At 42.9% G+C, this 18,573-nt stretch overlaps 1 protein-coding gene across 3 annotated transcripts in view; it reads left to right on the top strand.

The window, feature by feature from the left end:
- FAM135B (family with sequence similarity 135 member B) overlaps positions 1-18,573 on the top strand; it is a 352,320-nt gene that overhangs the window by 243,428 nt on the left and 90,319 nt on the right. For all 3 annotated transcript variants that reach the window (XM_073018372.1, XM_008001609.3, XM_038000098.2), the window contains exon 7: positions 355-481. In XM_073018372.1, the coding sequence (XP_072874473.1) occupies positions 355-481 (127 nt within the window). The remainder of the gene's footprint in view (positions 1-354; positions 482-18,573) is intronic.

Genomic DNA, 18,573 nt, shown 5'->3' with positions numbered 1-18,573 from the left:
TCAGAGTTGCCCCTGAAACTTCCGGAGCCCATGCCACCTTCCCCTCTAGTGATATAAGCTTGGAGCTCTGCTTCAGTGTTTCTTACAGGTATGCTGTTGGTATTCAGGGTGGGCATTTACATGCACACGTTGTAGGATATGTATCATCTTTGACTTTCAAGCTTACATGCCAGTTATACCCTCTTTATTATCAAGACATCCACAAATGTCACATGCAAACACCTCCTGGGGGTGAACTACTCCTAAATGACTTATCCCAAAGGCTTCACAGGAACACCCCTCAAAGGGGCTGAGTTAATGGCACCATCACTTTCTTTACCTCCTTTTTCACCCTTTCAATTATCTTTCATTTAGTTTTACTCGTCCAGGAAGAGGCTCCTGGCTTGGTAAAGGTGGCCCAGACACCGGACAAGAACAGTCTATCATTTCTCTGGAAAACTTGGTCTTTGGAGCTGGATACTGCAAGCCGACTTCCTCAGAGGTAAGGCCTGCGTGGGGCAGTTGCTTCAAAACTTTCAAACTTTACTTTACAGAGTGTATGTTCTATGAGATTCATGCTTCTTTGAAACATCCACTTCAGAGATTTTTGCTAATTTAACACTTCCTTTCACCATCTTCCCACCTCTTCTTTTTATCACTACAAGCTCTATCAGAAATATTTCTAAGGCCAAGCCCTGGGATAGATACAAGGAATGTGGTCTTCATATGATACTTCTTATATGTGGTCTCTTGGAAGAATACGATTCTCTGTAGGTCAGGAGGCTGTGCTGTGAGGGGGCCACTCAGACTGTGTGATAACATTGAAAGCCATGCCTGCTTTCAAAACCTGGCTCCCACTTTCATTTGTGCACTCTCTGAACATCAGTTTTCCCACCTGTAGAGTGGGCTCCCCAATAGCTAATAATCTCATGAAGTGTTATATGTACCCAAATGTTGTAATGAATGTAAAGTTCCTAGCCCGGTATCCAATACTCACTAGCTGCTGACTATACATAGCCTGTCCTTCTCCTTGTTCTTTTATCCCAAGAAACATCCCTTACTCTTCTGTGATGTGCAGGGCTTTAACTACACAGGGTATGATTCTGCTCATTTCTCCTGAGCCAGTGTGTGCTGTGTTTTTATTAGTGGTTTACTCATAAATAACCAGCCTGTATTGTTCAGGATTCTCCAGAGAAACAGGACCAATACAGCTAATGGGATACACACACACACACACACACACACACACACACACAGAGAGAGAGAGAGAGAGAGAGAGAGAGAGAGAGAGAGAGAGAGATTTATCATAAGTAATTGATTCACATGATTCTGGAGGCTGAGAAGACCCCAAATCTTCAGTCAGCAAGCTGGAGACCCAAGAGTGCAGATGGTATCATTCCAGTCCAAGGCTAAAGGCCTCAGAAGCAGGAAAGCTGGTGTTATAAGGCCCATTCCAAGTCCAAGTCCAAAGGCAGGAGAAAACTGATGTCCCAGATCAAAGACAATAAATAAGAGACAGTTTTCTCTCACTCAGTCTTTTTGTCCTATTCAGGCCCTCAGTGGATTGGGTGAGGCCCATTCATGTTAGAGAGGGTTATCTGCTTTATTCAATTGACCAGTTCTTCCAGACATACCCTCACAGGCTTCCCCAGAATAATGTTTGACCAAACATCTGGGTGCCTTATGGCCCAAGTAAATTGATACATAAAAGTAACCATCACACTAATAGTAACCATCACTACTAATTTCTGAGTAGCCCACATTGTAAGTGTGATAAACTGTCCATGCCCAGTCAGCCCCACAAAAGAGGTGCTCTATCCTCGTATACAGTCAAGCTCTGTGCACAAACTGTTCAGAATATTAGGTAATGCATTCAGCTGGCTCTCCCGTGATGTCTTTGCTAGCTCTGAGACCCAGCCAGGAGGTCTGGTGGCAAAAACTGCCCAAGTCATGTCTTCATCTGGTCCAAGCTGCTGTGTCACGTGACTTTATGGTCCTGAGAAGCGAAGAAAAGAGTTGTCAAGAGCCTGCCGAGAGGACCTCAAGCCAGAAAGGGGTTCTATGTGATGGAAGGAGCAGATTTTAGAGCCAAATAAGACCAGTTCCAGGGTAGACTCCAATGACTTGTAGATGCAGAACTTCAGTCAACCACTGAGCTTCTCAGAACCTGACATCCTTAGCGCTGATGTAGGGCCCAGAAGATAGGAACTGAATGAGTAAGAAAGCGAGTGGAAAGCAGTGAGCCCTGTAGCATGTCGTTGGACTACCCTGCTGCGGGTCTTTTGCACCAGGACCATCACTGAGGCAGAGCTCCCCATGGTCGGCTGAAGCCTTTGCAGTGACTAAATCACAGTTCAGCTTTTCCCTGTGTCCAGCCTTCCTTCCTTCAGCCCCCATGTGGGCTGGCACCTAGAGTTTCAGTAGACCCCATGTGGAGACTGAAGAGCCTCAGAACCAGGGCTGGCCCTCGGAACCTCAGTAATCTACTGCCTGAAAATCTTCCACTCAAACTGTTTTCCAGGGAATGTGGCCTGGGGCGTTAGGGGATGTCATTGGTCACAGATCAATTCAAAACACTTTCAACACTCATCTCCCAAGCCAAGGGCCTTTGCTGAGGCTCTGCCACAGGAGCTTATGAAGATGATTACAAGAAGGTTTCTGTCCTGAAGGACTCTGATGTGCAACTCCCCGCACACCCTCCAAGACCTTGTTAGATGCCACCGCTAATGTGAAAGTACTCTCTGATTTTTTTAAAAAGAAATACTTCCTCTTCAATTCTCTAGGCATTTCTGTCCCTCCTCCACTGGGCTCTGAGTGGCTGGGAATAGAAACCTCCTCATTCAGCTCCCCATCCCTAGGGCCAACACCATGCCCGCCATACTCAGTGCTCAATAAAAGTGTGGGGAATGAATGATACAAATGTGTGAATCATGTTCATGTAGGAAGCTGAGCAGCAAGACACTGAGGCCACACGGACCATCCATTGCTTCACACGGCAGGAGCCAGTAACAGGCTGCAGGAGGCAGCTGTGGAACGAGGGGCATCTCCGCTGACGTATGCGTGCCCAGCTCAGAACATTAGACCTGGTATGGGGTGGGATGGAATGGGACACATGATAGACCATTTCAGTCCACCAGACTCTATTACAGATGACACATCTGAGCATGGCCCAACCAAATTTCTATCTCTGAGACTGTCACGATGTGGTAGAAAGCAGACTCTGGTTACAAATGCCTGCTACGGTAAATGCTATGTGACTTGGGGGAACTCATTCACTCTTGTGGAAACTTAGTTTCCTTAACTGTGAAATGGGATCACATCTACCTTCTAGGGAGGATTTCAGAAGTTAATGTGTGTAAAAACACTGCAGAAATAGACTTAGGCCCATGATACAGTATAGCATTTCTTTTTATTTCTCTTCTTGGCTATTTTTGGGGATGTGTGTCAAAGCAGACATCCCTGTCTTTTACCAGAGTCAGATAAAATGGTTTATTTGTGAGTGCTTAGCTTTGAACTTGCTCACGGAGTTGAGCTCAATGGGTTATTTTCAGGACTTGATTCTTTTCCTGTGCATTTTCCATTTGATTCCCATCCAATTATGTAGATTCAGTGCTGTGCACCCACCCTGTGCCTTCCCACCAGAGAAGTGCTGCCAAGCAAAGAATAAAATCCACTCCTTCCACCTCCCCTGGGAGCTATGTATCCAAATCCCTGAGAAGCCCAGCGCATTAACAAATAACACTGGAATCCGCACAGATTGCAGCATCAGCTGGAAGGATTAGAGAACAGGTGCTCCCTTCAAAATAAGCCTTTCCTTGCAGATACATTTGCAAAACTGGAGCTTCATAGCAAAACGAGCTGATTGGCTTAAAAGATCACAGGGAGGTGAGGGTTGCTGCAACAGGCCATGTCTTTCTCTCATTAGCCCCAGCCCCTCTCCCCTCGTGGCCTCTGTTCTTTCCTGCAGCACCTTTGACATCTAGACATTCCACATTTAGAGTTGATGGAGCAAGTACTTATATTCCCTCTGCATCTGAAACCAGCAGCTTCATGCTAGGGGAATTATTTACCCTCTTTGACTCATGGCTTATCTGTCAAAGGAGATACTAATGCCTGGCTCACAGGGTGCTGAGAAGATTAAATGAAATAAGCTTATAAAGGCCTTGCGCATACAGCCTGACACAAACATGCCCAATAAAAACCTCCTGCTGAAATTATTTTTTCTGTTATTTATCCACATAATGAAATCAAATGTTACTCCACGAGCTCCAATGCAGCCTTGTGGTGAGACATTGAGTGAAGAGTCTGCCATGTGGTTTTCCTCAGTGCCAACCTGCTGTGTGACGTTGAGCCAGGCACCTACCCTTTCTGGGTCTCAGTTTCTCAACGTATAGAGAGACAATTGGATATGATCATCCCGGAGGCCTCCTTTAGCCCTTTGTGTGCTGTTTTTACTGTGATATCCCTGACACTGCCTGGTCCAGTTGGGGGCAGTTGGCACATGCGCGATGTGTTACTTTCTCCCGAGTAACAGAACCAATAAGTTGTACGTGTGTGTGTGAATGTGTTTGCGCGTGTATATTTTAAGATTTTAAGAAATTGGGTCACGCACTTGTGGAGGCTGGCACGTCTAAAGTCTACAGGGTAGGCTGGCAGGCTGGAGACCCAGGGAAGAGTTGCCATCCAAGTCTGAATGCCATCTGCTGGCAGAATTTCTTTTTCTTTGGGGAAAGTGAGTCTTTTTCTACTGAAAGGTCTTCAACTGACTGAACAGGGCCCACCCATACGACGGAGGGTTATCTGCTGTACTCAAAGTCTAATGATTTAAATATTAATTTCCTCTAAAAGATACCTTCACAGAAACATCTGTAATGTTGGACCAAATACCTGGGTTTTGTGACCTGACCAGGTTGAGACATAAATAGCCATCACAGCTGATGAATACGCAGGCTCTGACAGACTGTCATTAAAGATCAAGGATTCAGCCTGGTTGTGGTGGCTCACGCCTGTAGTCCCAGCACTTTGGGAGGCTGAGGCAGGCAGATCACCTAAGGCCAGGAGTTCAAGACCAGCCTGGCCAACATGGAGAAACCCTGTCTCTACTAAAAATGCAAAAATTAGCTGGGTGTGTTGATGGGCACCTGTAATCCCAGCTATTCAGGAGGCTGAGGCAGGAGAATCACTTGAACCCTGGAGGCGGAGGTTGCAGTGAGCTGAGATCGTACCACTGAACTCCAGCCTGGGTGACAGAGTGAAACTCTGTCTCCAAAAAAAAAAAAAAAAAAAAATCAAGGATCCAGTTACTCAGAGTGAGGTGCAACCTGTTCTTCCCCAAAGAAGGCTGCACACTCCTTTTCTTTTCACTGACATAAGGAGGGCTGTTCCTTCATCCAAGGGAGGAATGGCAGCCTAGTGGGGAGACACGGACTTTAGGGAGATTTCTTTGTCTTCAGATCTCCATTTCCTTGGGCAGGGGCTTTAGTACACGCGCTCATTTATTCATCTATCAGCCATTTATTCCGCGCCTACTGTGCTAGGATCTGTGAGCTGCAGGGGCTAAGACAATGAATAAAAACTCAGTGCCAACCCTTAATGGATCCTGTGAGTCATTCACCATGTTGTACATGAAACAAAGAAATAATTGAAAATTACACATTTCACAACAGTGTGAAAAGTGTGTTACTGATCATTTCAAATCATATTTTTGAGCATCTACTTTACATCAAATATGCTGGTAAGCCACTTATGTGCACGGACTCCTTCAATTCACAGAATGGCCCTTTCATATTTTCTTTTACAAATGAAAACCTTGAAACTGGGAGAGGTTAAGTATGTCACTGCAGCCACACAGCTGAGCAGGGACCAAGCTGGAGTTTTAAATCAGTGAGCCTGATGCCATCTCCTCATCCCCATCATTAACCATGATGTGAATGTTTAACCAAAGAAGGTTGTGATACCTTTTGTCCTTCTTTGGAAGGACTTGATAATATTGTAGTGTGTATGTGTGTGTGTGCGCGCGCGCGTGTGTTCTTTATCCATTTATTCATTGATGAGCATTTGAGTTTCCATATTTTGGCTTTTGTGAATAATGTGCCAATGAACATGGGAGTGCCAATTTCTCTTGGAAATCCTGATTTCGAATATTTTGGATGTGTATCCACAAGTGGGACTCCAGACTCTAAGCTCCACCAGAGCAGGATGTGTTTCTGATTTATTTACCTATGTGTGCCTGGCACGTGACAGATGGCCACGAAGCCTTTGTTGAGTAAATGAGTGTTGGATGCCTTGGAATCTGAGAACATCTGAACGCAGAAGAACAAAAGCACTTAGAGTGTCAGGCATTTGACTTTCCCAACAGGCCTGTTTCCAGCCTGCACGTTCAGCTTCCCAGTTCCTTGGCTCACCCGTGGAGATCATAAGTTCGTCCCTGCAGTGGGGAGGGTGTTCTGCTAGAGCACCTTTCTCTGAGATGACTGTGCTGGCCAACAAAATGAAATCCGGCTTCCTTTGTTTTACTTCGAAGATGGTTTCCCAGACAGAAGAATGCATGTCATTGAGAAAACGTACAAGGTTGCCACTCTGAAGCTGTCTTTAAGTCGAATTGCAGAGAATTGTAGAACAATATCTTCCTCAAAGTGAGTAATGCTCACACTGGATAAGAGGATGTGTTTAGCTTTATAAGGCTCCTTCCATGCCGAGCCTTGTGCCGTGACAACCCCTTCTCCTCTGATGGGAGGTGTGTGTCTGGCAGGGCAGGGTGGGGAGGGGGAAACTGAGGCACAGAGCTGCCTCTCAGAGAGAAATCTTATTTCTCCTACATAGGCTCTTCTTTTTATTCTTTTATACCCATTTCTATTGGATTCTTTGTACTTTGCCCTTGCTTTGAATATGCCCTTGCTTGTTATTGTGAACACCCTCATATTCTTTTCGTGAGGATGTAGAGTCACATATGTAAGACACAGACATGCATAATTATCATTAAACATGTCATTATGTTGTCTCTGGACAGTGACATCTCTTTAAGCAGAGATGCTGCCATTGGTTTATTCACTAATCAAACATTAATCAAGCATTAACTCTGTCTCAGGCACTGTGTAAGGAGTTCGTGATGCAGCAATGGAAATGGCAGTCTTCACCTGAGCCTGGTGTAGCATATTCATTTCTAGAGCCCTCAGTGCTCATTAGCTTCTGACACATTGTGGGTGCTCAGCTAGTGCTGAATCAGTGAGGTGAGGAGATAGAGACTTATATCTTCTTATATCTACAATAAGTGGCCACAGTAGATGTAGCCAGGTCTACAGTACTAGCTAGGGTCTACAGTACTTTTTAAGGACCAAAGGAATGTTCTAATTTCTTTTAAAATCAGAAAATAATAAGGAATGTGGTCCAGTCTGAATTATAGTCACCTTTATACAAACAGTGCAAAAATATAATTTTAAATACTTGTTTTATGGATGAAGGAGGCCTATGAAGGCAAAGGTGCCTGGGGCCCACAAAAGTCGTAATTCAGTTCTGAGAGCAATTATTATTATCCCTCATTATCATCTCTTGATTATAGACATAGGCAAATTGAGCCCAGTGAGCCTAGAGGACTTCCCCAAGGCTTGAAGATGTGAACCTAGAACTCAGTCCTCTCTGGCCCCAGGCTTTGCTAACACTCATTGCGGCAGCATGTCTTCCTGCACACGGAGTGTGCCAGAAGGACATTTGTACACCGATGAAGTAGCTGAATGCAAGAGGTGCCGCTGTTTGACATTTGTGAATAATATGCTTTAAGGTTAACTACCTAGAGAAGGACCAAAGTTACCAGAAAAAATTGTCTTTCAGGTTCATCCCTGTGGTTACATGTGGCAGGATTTCATTCTTTATTAAGACAGAATAATATTCTAGTGTGTATGTGTATACAGATACATTTTTCTTCATCCATTCATTCATTGATAGACATGTAAGTTGTTTCCATATCTTAGCTATTGTGAATGACGCTGCAATGAACAAATGAGTGCAGATTTCTTTTGGAGATTCTGATTTCAAATGTTTTGGATATATATTCAGAAACTGGATTTCCGGATCACATAATAATTATATTTTTAGCATTTTGAGAAGCCACCATATTGTTTTTCATAGTGGCTGCACTATTCTACATTTCTATCAATGTTGTACAACAATTCAAGTTTCTCCATGTTCTTGTCAACACTTATCTTTCATACTGTTGTCAACACTTATCTTTCTTTTACAAGATAACTGTTGACAAGTTTCATTCATTTGAGTCTTTTAATGCAAAAGTCAACAGTATTGCTTACTAATACACCATCCTTTTTATTACTGAAAATTGCTTTGTTCCGTCTCATCAGCCTTCTGATGCCTTGCTCCTCACCAGTATTGGTGGGCATGATGAGAGATGTCACGTGGTGACAATGAGGTGTGAAGTGATATCTCATTTTGTTTTTTATTTGCATTTTCTTAATAATTAGTGATACTGAGTATCATTTCATATGCCCATTTGCCACTTGTATGTCTTCTTTGGATAAATGACTATTCAAGTCCTTTGCCAATTTAAAAATCAATTATTTATTTATTTATTTGTTGTTGTTGTTGTTGTTGAATTATAGGAGTTCCTTATGTTTTTTGGATATTAACCCCTTATTGGATATATGGTTTGCAAATATTTTTCTTCTATTCTGCAGGTTGTATTTTCACTCTGTTGATTGTTTCCTTTGCAGTGCAGATACTTTTTAGTTTTGTGTAGTCCTGGTCATCTATTTTTGCTTTCCTTCCTGTTCATTTGGTGTCATATCCAAGAAATCATTGCCAAGATTAATGTCATAAAGCATTCCCGTTATGTTTTCTTCTAGGAGTTTTACAGTTTGGGGTCTGACGTTTAAGTGTTTAATCCATTTGAGTTGATTTTTGTATATGGTGTAAGATATTGGTCCAATGTCATTGTTCTATATGTGGCTATCCAGTTTTCCCGTCATCATTTGTTGTGAAGGCTGTCATTTCCCCATTGTGTGCTCTTAACGCCTTATCCAAGATCAGTTGACTGTATATGAGTTGGTTCATTTCTTAGTTTTCTATTATTATGTTAAAACCACTTTATTGAGGTATGAGTGGCATAAAACCTGTACATATTTAGCATCTACAATTTGGTGAGTTTGGATGGGCTTGCAGTTTGATTCAGTTGGTCTATATATCTGCTTTTATGCCTTTACCATATGTTTTAATTACTATAGTTCTGCAATGTATTTTGAAATCTGGATGTGTAATGCCTGCAGCTTTATACTTCTTTCTCAAGTTTGCTTTGGCTATTTGAGATCATTTATAGTTCCATATGAATTTTTGGACTACACTCAGTGACATCAACTAGTCACAGAACAACAAATACTACAGGATTCCATTCATATGAGGTATCTAATACAGTCAAGCTCATAGAAAAAGATAGTATAATAGTGGTTGACAGTGGTGAGGGGGAAAGTGGGAGGTTGCTGTTCAATGGGTATAAAATTTTAGTTATGTGAGGTACATAAATTCTAGATATCTGTTATACAACATTGTGCCTATATTAAAAATACTGTGTTGAACACTTACAATTTTGTTTAGAGGATAGATTTCAAATTAAAAAATTTTACTAGAATTTTAAAAAATGAAATAAAAAATAATTTACCAAGAAAACATAAAAACACAAGTTAAAGAAAAAAACTTTTATAGTTAAAAAAGGTATTTCATAACTTCTACTATTTTAAGAATTAAGATGTCAAGCACTTTTGCATTTTCCCCAATTAAAATTATAAAACTTTAAAATTTATCTTTTAAATGATTGCTTGATTTAATAAAATCCTGCAAGATAAATACAAGTTGCTATACTGTACACACACTAAGGTATATGAACCCAACATATTTCCCCAGGTTATTTTCATGAATCATATAAATCAGTAAAAATGGGCCTTTAATGCAACGGTTTACAGTATTGCTAAGTTGTACACCACCCTTTTCTATTACTGAAAATTGCCTTGTTCCACATTGTCTGCCTTCTGAATCCTTGCTCCACACCAGTATTTCTGGGCATGATGGAGATGTCACATAGTGACAATGAAGCACTGGAATTCCTTTCCAGGCAGTCCATGACTCCCCCACTGTGTCCTTGGGGCCCAGCATGGCTCACGGTGCATGACAGACGTGAAGTAGATAAATACTGAGTGAGTACAAGGTGACGGAGAAGCAGGACATAGAGCAAGAATAGTGGCCTTGGAGTAAGGAAACCTGGTAGGGCTAAGCTTGGGTTTTCCCATGGATTAGCTGTGAGAGCTTGAGTGAGCCATTTAACCATTCAGATCCTGTTTCTTCTTCTTTTCTTGATGGGAGGATGAAATCTTCTTAACCTATAAGATTTGTGTGGGACTCAGGAAGGGTAAAGTATTTCCCCTTTGGGAAATCCCTTTCTCCCCACCCTGTTTTTTCTCCTTTCCCCATTCTCCCACCCTGGGATGCTGTGATGGTGACACTACAAACCCATGAACCTTGTAACATATGTATGTCAGGTAAATGTAGTGAACATTTATTTATGTTTGGCTCTCTGCTGTATATTTTTAATATGCCTCCTCACACCTGCCTGAATATACTCACATTATATAGTTGAAGAAACTAGAGCTCTAATAACTTAATCAAATTGGCCAGGATCAGACAGCTGATTCCGGGCAGGGCTGGATGTGACTCCAGATCTGACTGTGTCCAATACTTGTCTTTTGTCCACTTTGAGTCACTTTTCACCTGCTCACCTCCTTTCATCTTCCTGGTAAGTTGGAAGCCATATCTGTCACATTCTGTACCTAGCACAGAGTCATCAGGAATAGGTGTCTCCATAATAAAAAGTTATATTAGTGTTTGCTCTTTTTTGCAGTTAGTGCAGCTGAGTCTAAGCCATTTATTGTGCACTCATGTGTTGTGGACAATGGTTATGTTAAACCTCTCAGGGCTAAGGATGAGTGCGATGGTGGTGAACAAGTCTGCCTGGTCCCTACTCTCATGGAGTTTACAAATTAGCCATTTTAAAAAATCTTGAGGCCAGCAGCGGTGGCTCACGCCTGTAATCCCAGCACTTTGGGAGGCTGAGGTGGGCAAATCCCTTGAGTTCAGGAGTTTGAGACCAGCCTGACCAACATGACAAAACCCTGTCTCTACTAAAAATATTAAAGTTAGCTGGCTATGGTGGCCGGCACCTGTAGTCCCAGCAGCACTGGGAGGCTGAGGCAGGAGAATTGCTTGAACCCGGTAGGCGGAGGTTGCAGTGAGCTGAGATTGCACCACTACACTCTAGCCTGGGTGACAGAGCGAGACTCCGTCTCAAAATGAATAAATATAAAATAAAATAAAAATAAAAATAAAATAATAAAATAAATTAGAAATTATTGAAAAAGTAACTTCATGTAACCTGTATATGAAAAGCCAAGCAACAAAGCAGATTTTAAAACTTTGAATGTGTTTACTAGAAGAGACCAGAAACAAATAGATTGACAGCCTAATCAGTCTTTTGAAGAAAATTATATTGTCAAAGAAACTACCAACTTGGACTCCAAGAATGTTTGACTCTTTAAGACTGTTATCAACCCTTTGGCCTCTGGTGCTATAGGGCAAGAGGTAGGCTTTAAAAAGCATATAGTCCCCGAAGTGTCATGTTCCCACTGTCTACCTCAGAACAGTCCAAGAAGAATAGGAATAATGGTGAACAGCCTCTTAGAAGGAGACTCAGTGGGCACAGCTTACATGAGTCCAGGGGCACGGACCAAGGAATTCCAATCAGTAGCAGAATTTGTGCCTAACCATGAGTCCATTCCCAGCTCCAGCTAGAGGGCTTTCAATTTGCCTGCCCAGCAGCATTTGAGAACTATTGTAGACCCATGGCTGCTACAAGTGAGGCTTTTCTCCATTCCTCCTAGTGGGAGTAATTTTGTCAGTTATCCTCTTATTTTTCTAGTATTGTACATTCTGAAGGGTAGTGAATTTATATGTCCAGGTCTTAGGTTGTTGGACATAAAAGAGTCACATCCAGACCTAATGCCAACACCAGCACCCATCACTCAGGGATTCTGCAGTTTCAGTATGAAGCTGGGACTTCATGAGCCTAGGGCTGTTTCCCTTGAATGTGGTTACTCTAGGTGTGGAAAGAAGAGTGAAATAGATTGTGGCTGATCAGAATGACCATGGTGGCAGAGATTGGCTGTATTCTCATTTGATCTTTACATGCACAATTGAAGACCCGTTTTTGAGCCTTTCTTGTAGTTGGTTTGGGGCCATGTGTTTGGACTCTAGCCAGTGGATGCCTATCTCATCCCTGTAAAATATTTTATGTGCTGGCCGGGCGCGGTGGCTCAAGCCTGTAATCCCAGCACTTTGGGAGGCCGAGACGGGCGGATCACGAGGTCAGGAGATCGAGACCATCCTGGCTAACACAGTGAAACCCCATCTCTACTAAAAACACAAAAAACTAGCCGGGCGAGGTGGCGGGCGCCTGTAGTCCCCGCTACTCGGGAGGCTGAGGCAGGAGAATGGCGTAAACCCGGGAGGCGGAGCTTGCAGTGAGCTGAGATCCGGCCACTGCACTCCAGCCCGGGCGACAGAGCAAGACTCCGTCTCAAAAAAAAAAAAAAAAAATATTTTATGTGCTACTCTCCACCCCCTTCTGTGGTGCCTTTGTAAGGTAATATGGTTTGGCTCTGTGTCTGCATCCAAATCTCACTTTGAATTGTAATAATCCCAAAGTGTCAAGGACAGGTCCAGTTGGAGATAATTGACCCATGGGTGGGGTTGGGGCGGGGGGGGCAGGAGGACAGGTCCAGGTGGAGATAATTGACCCACGGGGGCGGCTTCCTCCATGCTGTTCTTGTGATAGTGAGTGAGTGTTCGCGAGAGCTGATGGTTTTACAGGGGTCTTCCCCATTCTCTCAGCACTCATTCTCTCTCCTGTCGCCTCGTGAAGAGGTGCCTTTTGCCATGATTGTAAGTTTCTTGAGGCCTCCCTAGCCATGTGAAACTGGGAGTCAATTAAACCTCTTTCCTTTCTCAATTACTCAGTCTCCGGCAGTTCTTTACGGCAGCATGAGAGCAGACTAATACAGAAGGTGTGTGTTAAGGTGGCAGCATCACAAAATGGAAGGGCTGAAACACTGACTCCCTGCTTTTTGTAAAACTGCCCACAAAGGCTGCCTTTTCCACAGTGATAACTCAGCTTTTGTATTGTTACCCACTGAGAGTTTAGGATTGTTTGTTACTTCAGCACTATTTTACCTACTCTGACTATAACTATGGGTCTCTGGGGAAAGGCGCACTAGATGGAAGGACCATATTTATTGAAGGCTGGGAGTCTGATGTGCAAGACATCATTAACATCTGTGTTATGGTCTTGAGATTGTGTATGCTTTGTGAGCTTTAGTGGGAGATAGGTCAGATCATAGAAGGTGTCCAGTGCCAGGCCCAGACACCCTTGGAGATGATTCCTTCAGACTCAGTTTCTAGCGGACCCCATGAAAAAGGTGCCAAAGAGGAGGACATAGTAGGGGCAATGCATGGAAGGAAGATGCAATGGTGTGAACCCCATGAAACTCCTTAAATGACTTCCCCTAGTAATGAGGACAGCCAGAAACTGACCAACCAGCATTGTGCTGACAGCATTGCCGATTTCCGTGTGAGTGTGGTGTGCACATGCACACACGTGTGAGTGTTCATATAGGGAAACATGGGCACTTTGCAGGAGGGATAAAGCAGTCAACATAAAAGCAGCTGTGCTCTGTTTGGAACCCAATCAGCAGACTAACAGGACACTTTACACCTATTTACTGGATACCCCTGCTGCTCTGTCCTCAGTCTGAAATTGTAGCTGGCCCAGAAAGAACAGATGCTGCAGCTGGATGGCTGAAGAGAATCCTGGGAACCAGGGGGACATCAGGGCCTTGTGCTGTAATGCAGCCAGCACTTGCAAGCCTTGCTGTCCTCTTGCTGTCTTCCTCCTTTTCCTAAGTCCCATGCTGGCCTGATGGTACTGCTTGAGAGGCTTAAGAGGAAGAGAAGTCAATTCTGAAGAGCAACCAGAAGCTGTGGGGGTATATGACGTATGCTCCCAGTAAGCCGGCTCAGGGGAGTCTGTCATTCAGCTCAGCCTGCGAAACCTACCTTGTCAAACACGGGTCCGCTCCCCGCCAACATATGTCCCTCAACTCCATAGCCTCAAATATCTCCGTGTATTCTTCAACATAAAAATAAACATCAGAAGTCCAACAAATGTGCACTTCTTAGCAGCTCATGAGTGATAAACAACCTTGAATGTGGTACTGGGGAATAGGCAGAAAGCACCTGCCTCTGCAGCTGGGGGTGATGCCATAGTTATTAACCAGGAGTGCACATCAAAATCTCCTGGAGAGTATTTTTTAAATGATGCATACCTCAGCTCTACACCTAAAGATTCCGATTCAGCCCAGCTAGAGTGAAGTTTGGATAGCAGTATAAAAAATCTTACCACATGATTCTGATGTCCACCCCCAAATGAGGTCTCTTGGAATGGTCCAAAAGATATAGACTTGAGAGTCAAACACATAGGTCCAAGTTTAGTCCTAGTCGCTCTAGTCCTTGATTTCATCATTTAACTTCTTTGAGCCAGAGACAATGCACACATAAAGTGCCCAAGATAGGGTCAGAATGCAGTCACGTGCATGACTCAGAAACGGATGCTTTTCTGTGTGTATGAAGAAGGCAGTAGAAGCTATAATGTACAACCTTCTGTAAATTCTATTAGGTTGCCTCGATAGCAGGATTAAAGATGTACTACAGAGACATATGACAATAGGCAGTTTTTTTTTTCATTGCAGTTCATCTTGTAATTATGCAAGATGAATAAGTTCTAGAAATCTGTTGTACAACATAATGCCAGCGCTAGCAATACTGTATTGTACACTTAAAAATTTGTTGAGAGAGCAGATCTCATATTAAGTGGTCTTACCAAAAAGCAACCACCACCACTACCACCGCCACAGAAAGAAAAAAAAAAGGAGACAAAATTAAAACACACCAGAAAGCACAAGGAAACTTCTAGATGTGATGGATGTGACTGTTTCCTTGATTGGGGTGATGGTGTCATGAACATGCGCATATGCCCAGACTCACCAAACTGTACACTTTAAGTTTGTGCAGTTTTTGTATGTCAGTTATACCCCTAATAAAGCTATCAATAATAAATTTAAGAAAACAACAGGACTCTCATAGCATGCCAAAGGTGGGAGCAGTTTTGTGCCTGGAATTTTGCTAATTGGAGTGAGAAATTCTGGATCCAACGCAGGTCCCAGCAGGGCTGGATAGGATCCTATCCATGAATGTCCCTACTAATGTGCCATTGTCAGCTGCCTGGGCTGCCCTTGATTTGAGGATTCACTTGGTATTTAATTATTTCCCTCCCCAACTCTCAAATAGCTGACTCTGCTCTTATTTCCCAGAAAACACTTTTAAAGAGGATTATTGGTTTGACTAGGGCAAAGATGAGAACGCATATTTGAGCAGAGGTTTTAGCAACAGTCATGTCAAAGGTCACTGGACATCCTAGGGATTGGCTGCCCTTAGGTCATGTGTCTGCCCTGATCTGATCAGTTGTGAACTTGGGAGCTGGGGCCACATGGAAGAGAACATATCTTTCCTGCTGAAGGCAGGACAGTTTGTCATGTAGCATGCTCTGGAGAGGCCAGACTCTGTACAGAAAGCTCTGAGTTAGGGCCGGGTGTGGTGGCTCACACCTGCAATCCCAGCACTTTGGAAAGCCGAGGCAGGCAGATCACTTGAGGTCAGGAATTTGAGATCAGCCTGGCCAACATGGTGAAACTCCATCCCTACTAAAAATATAAAAATTAGCTGGGCATGGTGGTGCATGCCTGTAATCCCAGCTACTTGGGAGGCTGAGGCAGGAGAATTACTTGAACCCAGGAGGTGGCAGTTGCAGTGAGCTGAGATTGCACTACTGCACTCCAGCCTGGGTGACGGAGTGAGACTCCATCTCAAAAACAAAAAAAACACACACAAAAAGCCCTGAGTTACCCAGGCTCTGTGCAACCACAGGGCCTTTGCACATGCTGCACCCACTTCCTGGACAACCCCTACTCTTTGGCCTTATTCATCCTTCAGATCAGTTTAAAGGTGAATTCCTTGGGAGAACTTTTCCTGACTCCTAGGTTTGTCAGGTTCCTTTGTCATACATTGTAACAGAATTTTGTTCCTTTTCTTTTGTGCATTTGTCTTAGTTTATAACAGTGACTCTATGTTCTATGAGGGCAGGTGTCATAGATGTTCTTGTTCATCACAGTGTCTCCATGACCTACCATAGTGTTCAACATAAACTAATGCTCAGTATTTGTTTGCAGAATCAATGAAAAAAAAAAAAATGACATGCGTGCGCGCTCACACACACACACATACACATACGCACACACACAGTGGGTTCCCAGAAAGTTGTATTTTTTTAGAACTTCGAAGTACTTTATCTGCTAATTTTTCTTGATGACTTGTTATATAGGATAATAATAATAATAAGTTATCCACCTCTAAAACGTGGCTCAAATACTATTTCCTTGCAAAATCTCATGAATTCCAGGTTCTGCTAGGCCCCTGTGGAATGAGCATACACCTTTAATATAACTGGAACTTCTTCCTCCCTCCTCTGTGCATAGTATGCAGAGCTCCTTTACCAGAACCATGCACCACCACCCTGCCAGTTGCTATGAGGGTCAGTGTTGAAAACTCAGAGCTTCACCTGTCCCTGCTCACAACTCATGACTGCCTGGCACCTGGGTGTGGAAGACTGCCCACCCCTTGTCTCAAGTTTAACCCAATTACTAATAGAAAATACGTCCTTGCTTAGCATCTGCCCTGACCTGTCTTGGTCCCTCAATCATTTTCTTCCGAGAGCAGTGCCTTATTAAACTATGTGCACCCGAATCTGTGTCTCTGACTCGATATAAGACCATTTGACCTCCAATAGTGTAGGTGTCTATTCTCTGCCCAACCCCTGCACAACACACATACACATATAGCACTTGAGAATTGAAAAATGTTTTTCTTTTCTTTTACTTTTTTCTTTTATTTTGGCTTAAACAGCAAGCATTTATTTCTCACAGTTTTGTAGGCTGAAAAGCCCAAGATCAAGGCGCCCACAAACCCAGTGTCCAGTGAGGGCTCTCTTCCTGGCTTGCAGATGGCTAGCTTCTTGTACATGGCAAAGAGCAGAGAGAGATCCATATATTTTCCTCTTTTTTTGTTGTTCCATCTAATTTTCTTTCTATTTATTTTTTAATTGACAAATAATAATTGCCTATATTTGTGGGATACAGTGTGATTCTTTTGATCTGTGTATACTTTGTACAGATTAAATCAAGCTAATTAACGTATCTGATCTGTCACCAACTTATCCTTTACTTTGTGGTAAGAATGTTTAAAATCTATGTTGTAGCCATTTTGAAATATGCATTATCATTAACTGTGGTCACCATGCAGTGCAATAGATCACTAAAACTTATTCCCTCAGTCTAACTGAAACTTTGTACCCTTGAACCAATTTGTCCTTTTCTTTTTTTTCCATCCCTGCCTTTCCTGGTCTCCCCACCTCTGCCCAGCCAGTGTCTAATAACCACCTTTCTATTTTCTGTTTCTACGAGTTTGACTTTTTTTAGATTCCACATATAACTGGGATCATGCAGGATTTATATATTCTGTGTCTGGCCTATTTAATGATGTCCTTCAGGGCATTAACCTCATCATGAGGGTCCCATCCTCATGACCTAATCCAACCCTAATGACCTTCCAAAGGCCTTATCTCTGAATAAGACTTCAACATATGAGCTTTGGGGAGACACAAACATCAAGTCCGTAACATATGCCAACCAGATAATAGTTATATTTTAAGTGTTCAGGTGTAGCTACCTTGTAGTACTGTTCTTCCATGCCAATTCTTAGTCAGTGATGTGGAACCTTTAGCCACATGTATCTTTAAAATTGTTTTGGTCTTGATTCTGTCTAGCCCCTCTTGCATTGCCTGTGTGTGTGTGCGTGTGTGCATGCATGAATCCTGCTCTGTATTTGATGCTGGATGACTTCCTGCATTGCTCCACCTCAGCTGGACACCTACACCTTCCTGAATGTGTTAACTACAGAGTGCTGTCAATTCTTTGGTCTGCAATGATCAATGTTCTTCAACTGTGGTGTTTCCCCAGCTTTAGTATTTTTATTTTTATTTTTTTTTCAACTTTTACTTTAGGTTCGGGGGACACAAGTGCAGCTTTGTTACATGGGTACATTGCGTGATACTGAGGTTTGGGGTACAGTTGATCCTGTCACCCAAGCACTGAGCATAGTATGCAACAGTTAATTTTTCAACCCTTGCCCTCCACCCCACACCTCTAGTAGTCGCCAGTTTCTATTCTTGCCATCTTTATATCCATGTGTACCTAATGTTTAGCCCCCACTTAAAAGTGAGAACATGTGACGTTTCTCTGTTCCTGTGTTAATTTGCTTAGGATAATGGCCTCCGGCTATGTCCATGTTGCTGCAAAGAAAATAATTTTGTTATTTTTT

This window comes from Chlorocebus sabaeus, chromosome 8 (assembly GCF_047675955.1).
Source record: "Chlorocebus sabaeus isolate Y175 chromosome 8, mChlSab1.0.hap1, whole genome shotgun sequence".
In the NCBI taxonomy this organism is placed as follows: Eukaryota; Metazoa; Chordata; class Mammalia; order Primates; family Cercopithecidae; genus Chlorocebus; species Chlorocebus sabaeus.
This window is presented reverse-complemented; position numbering and strand designations above follow the sequence as displayed.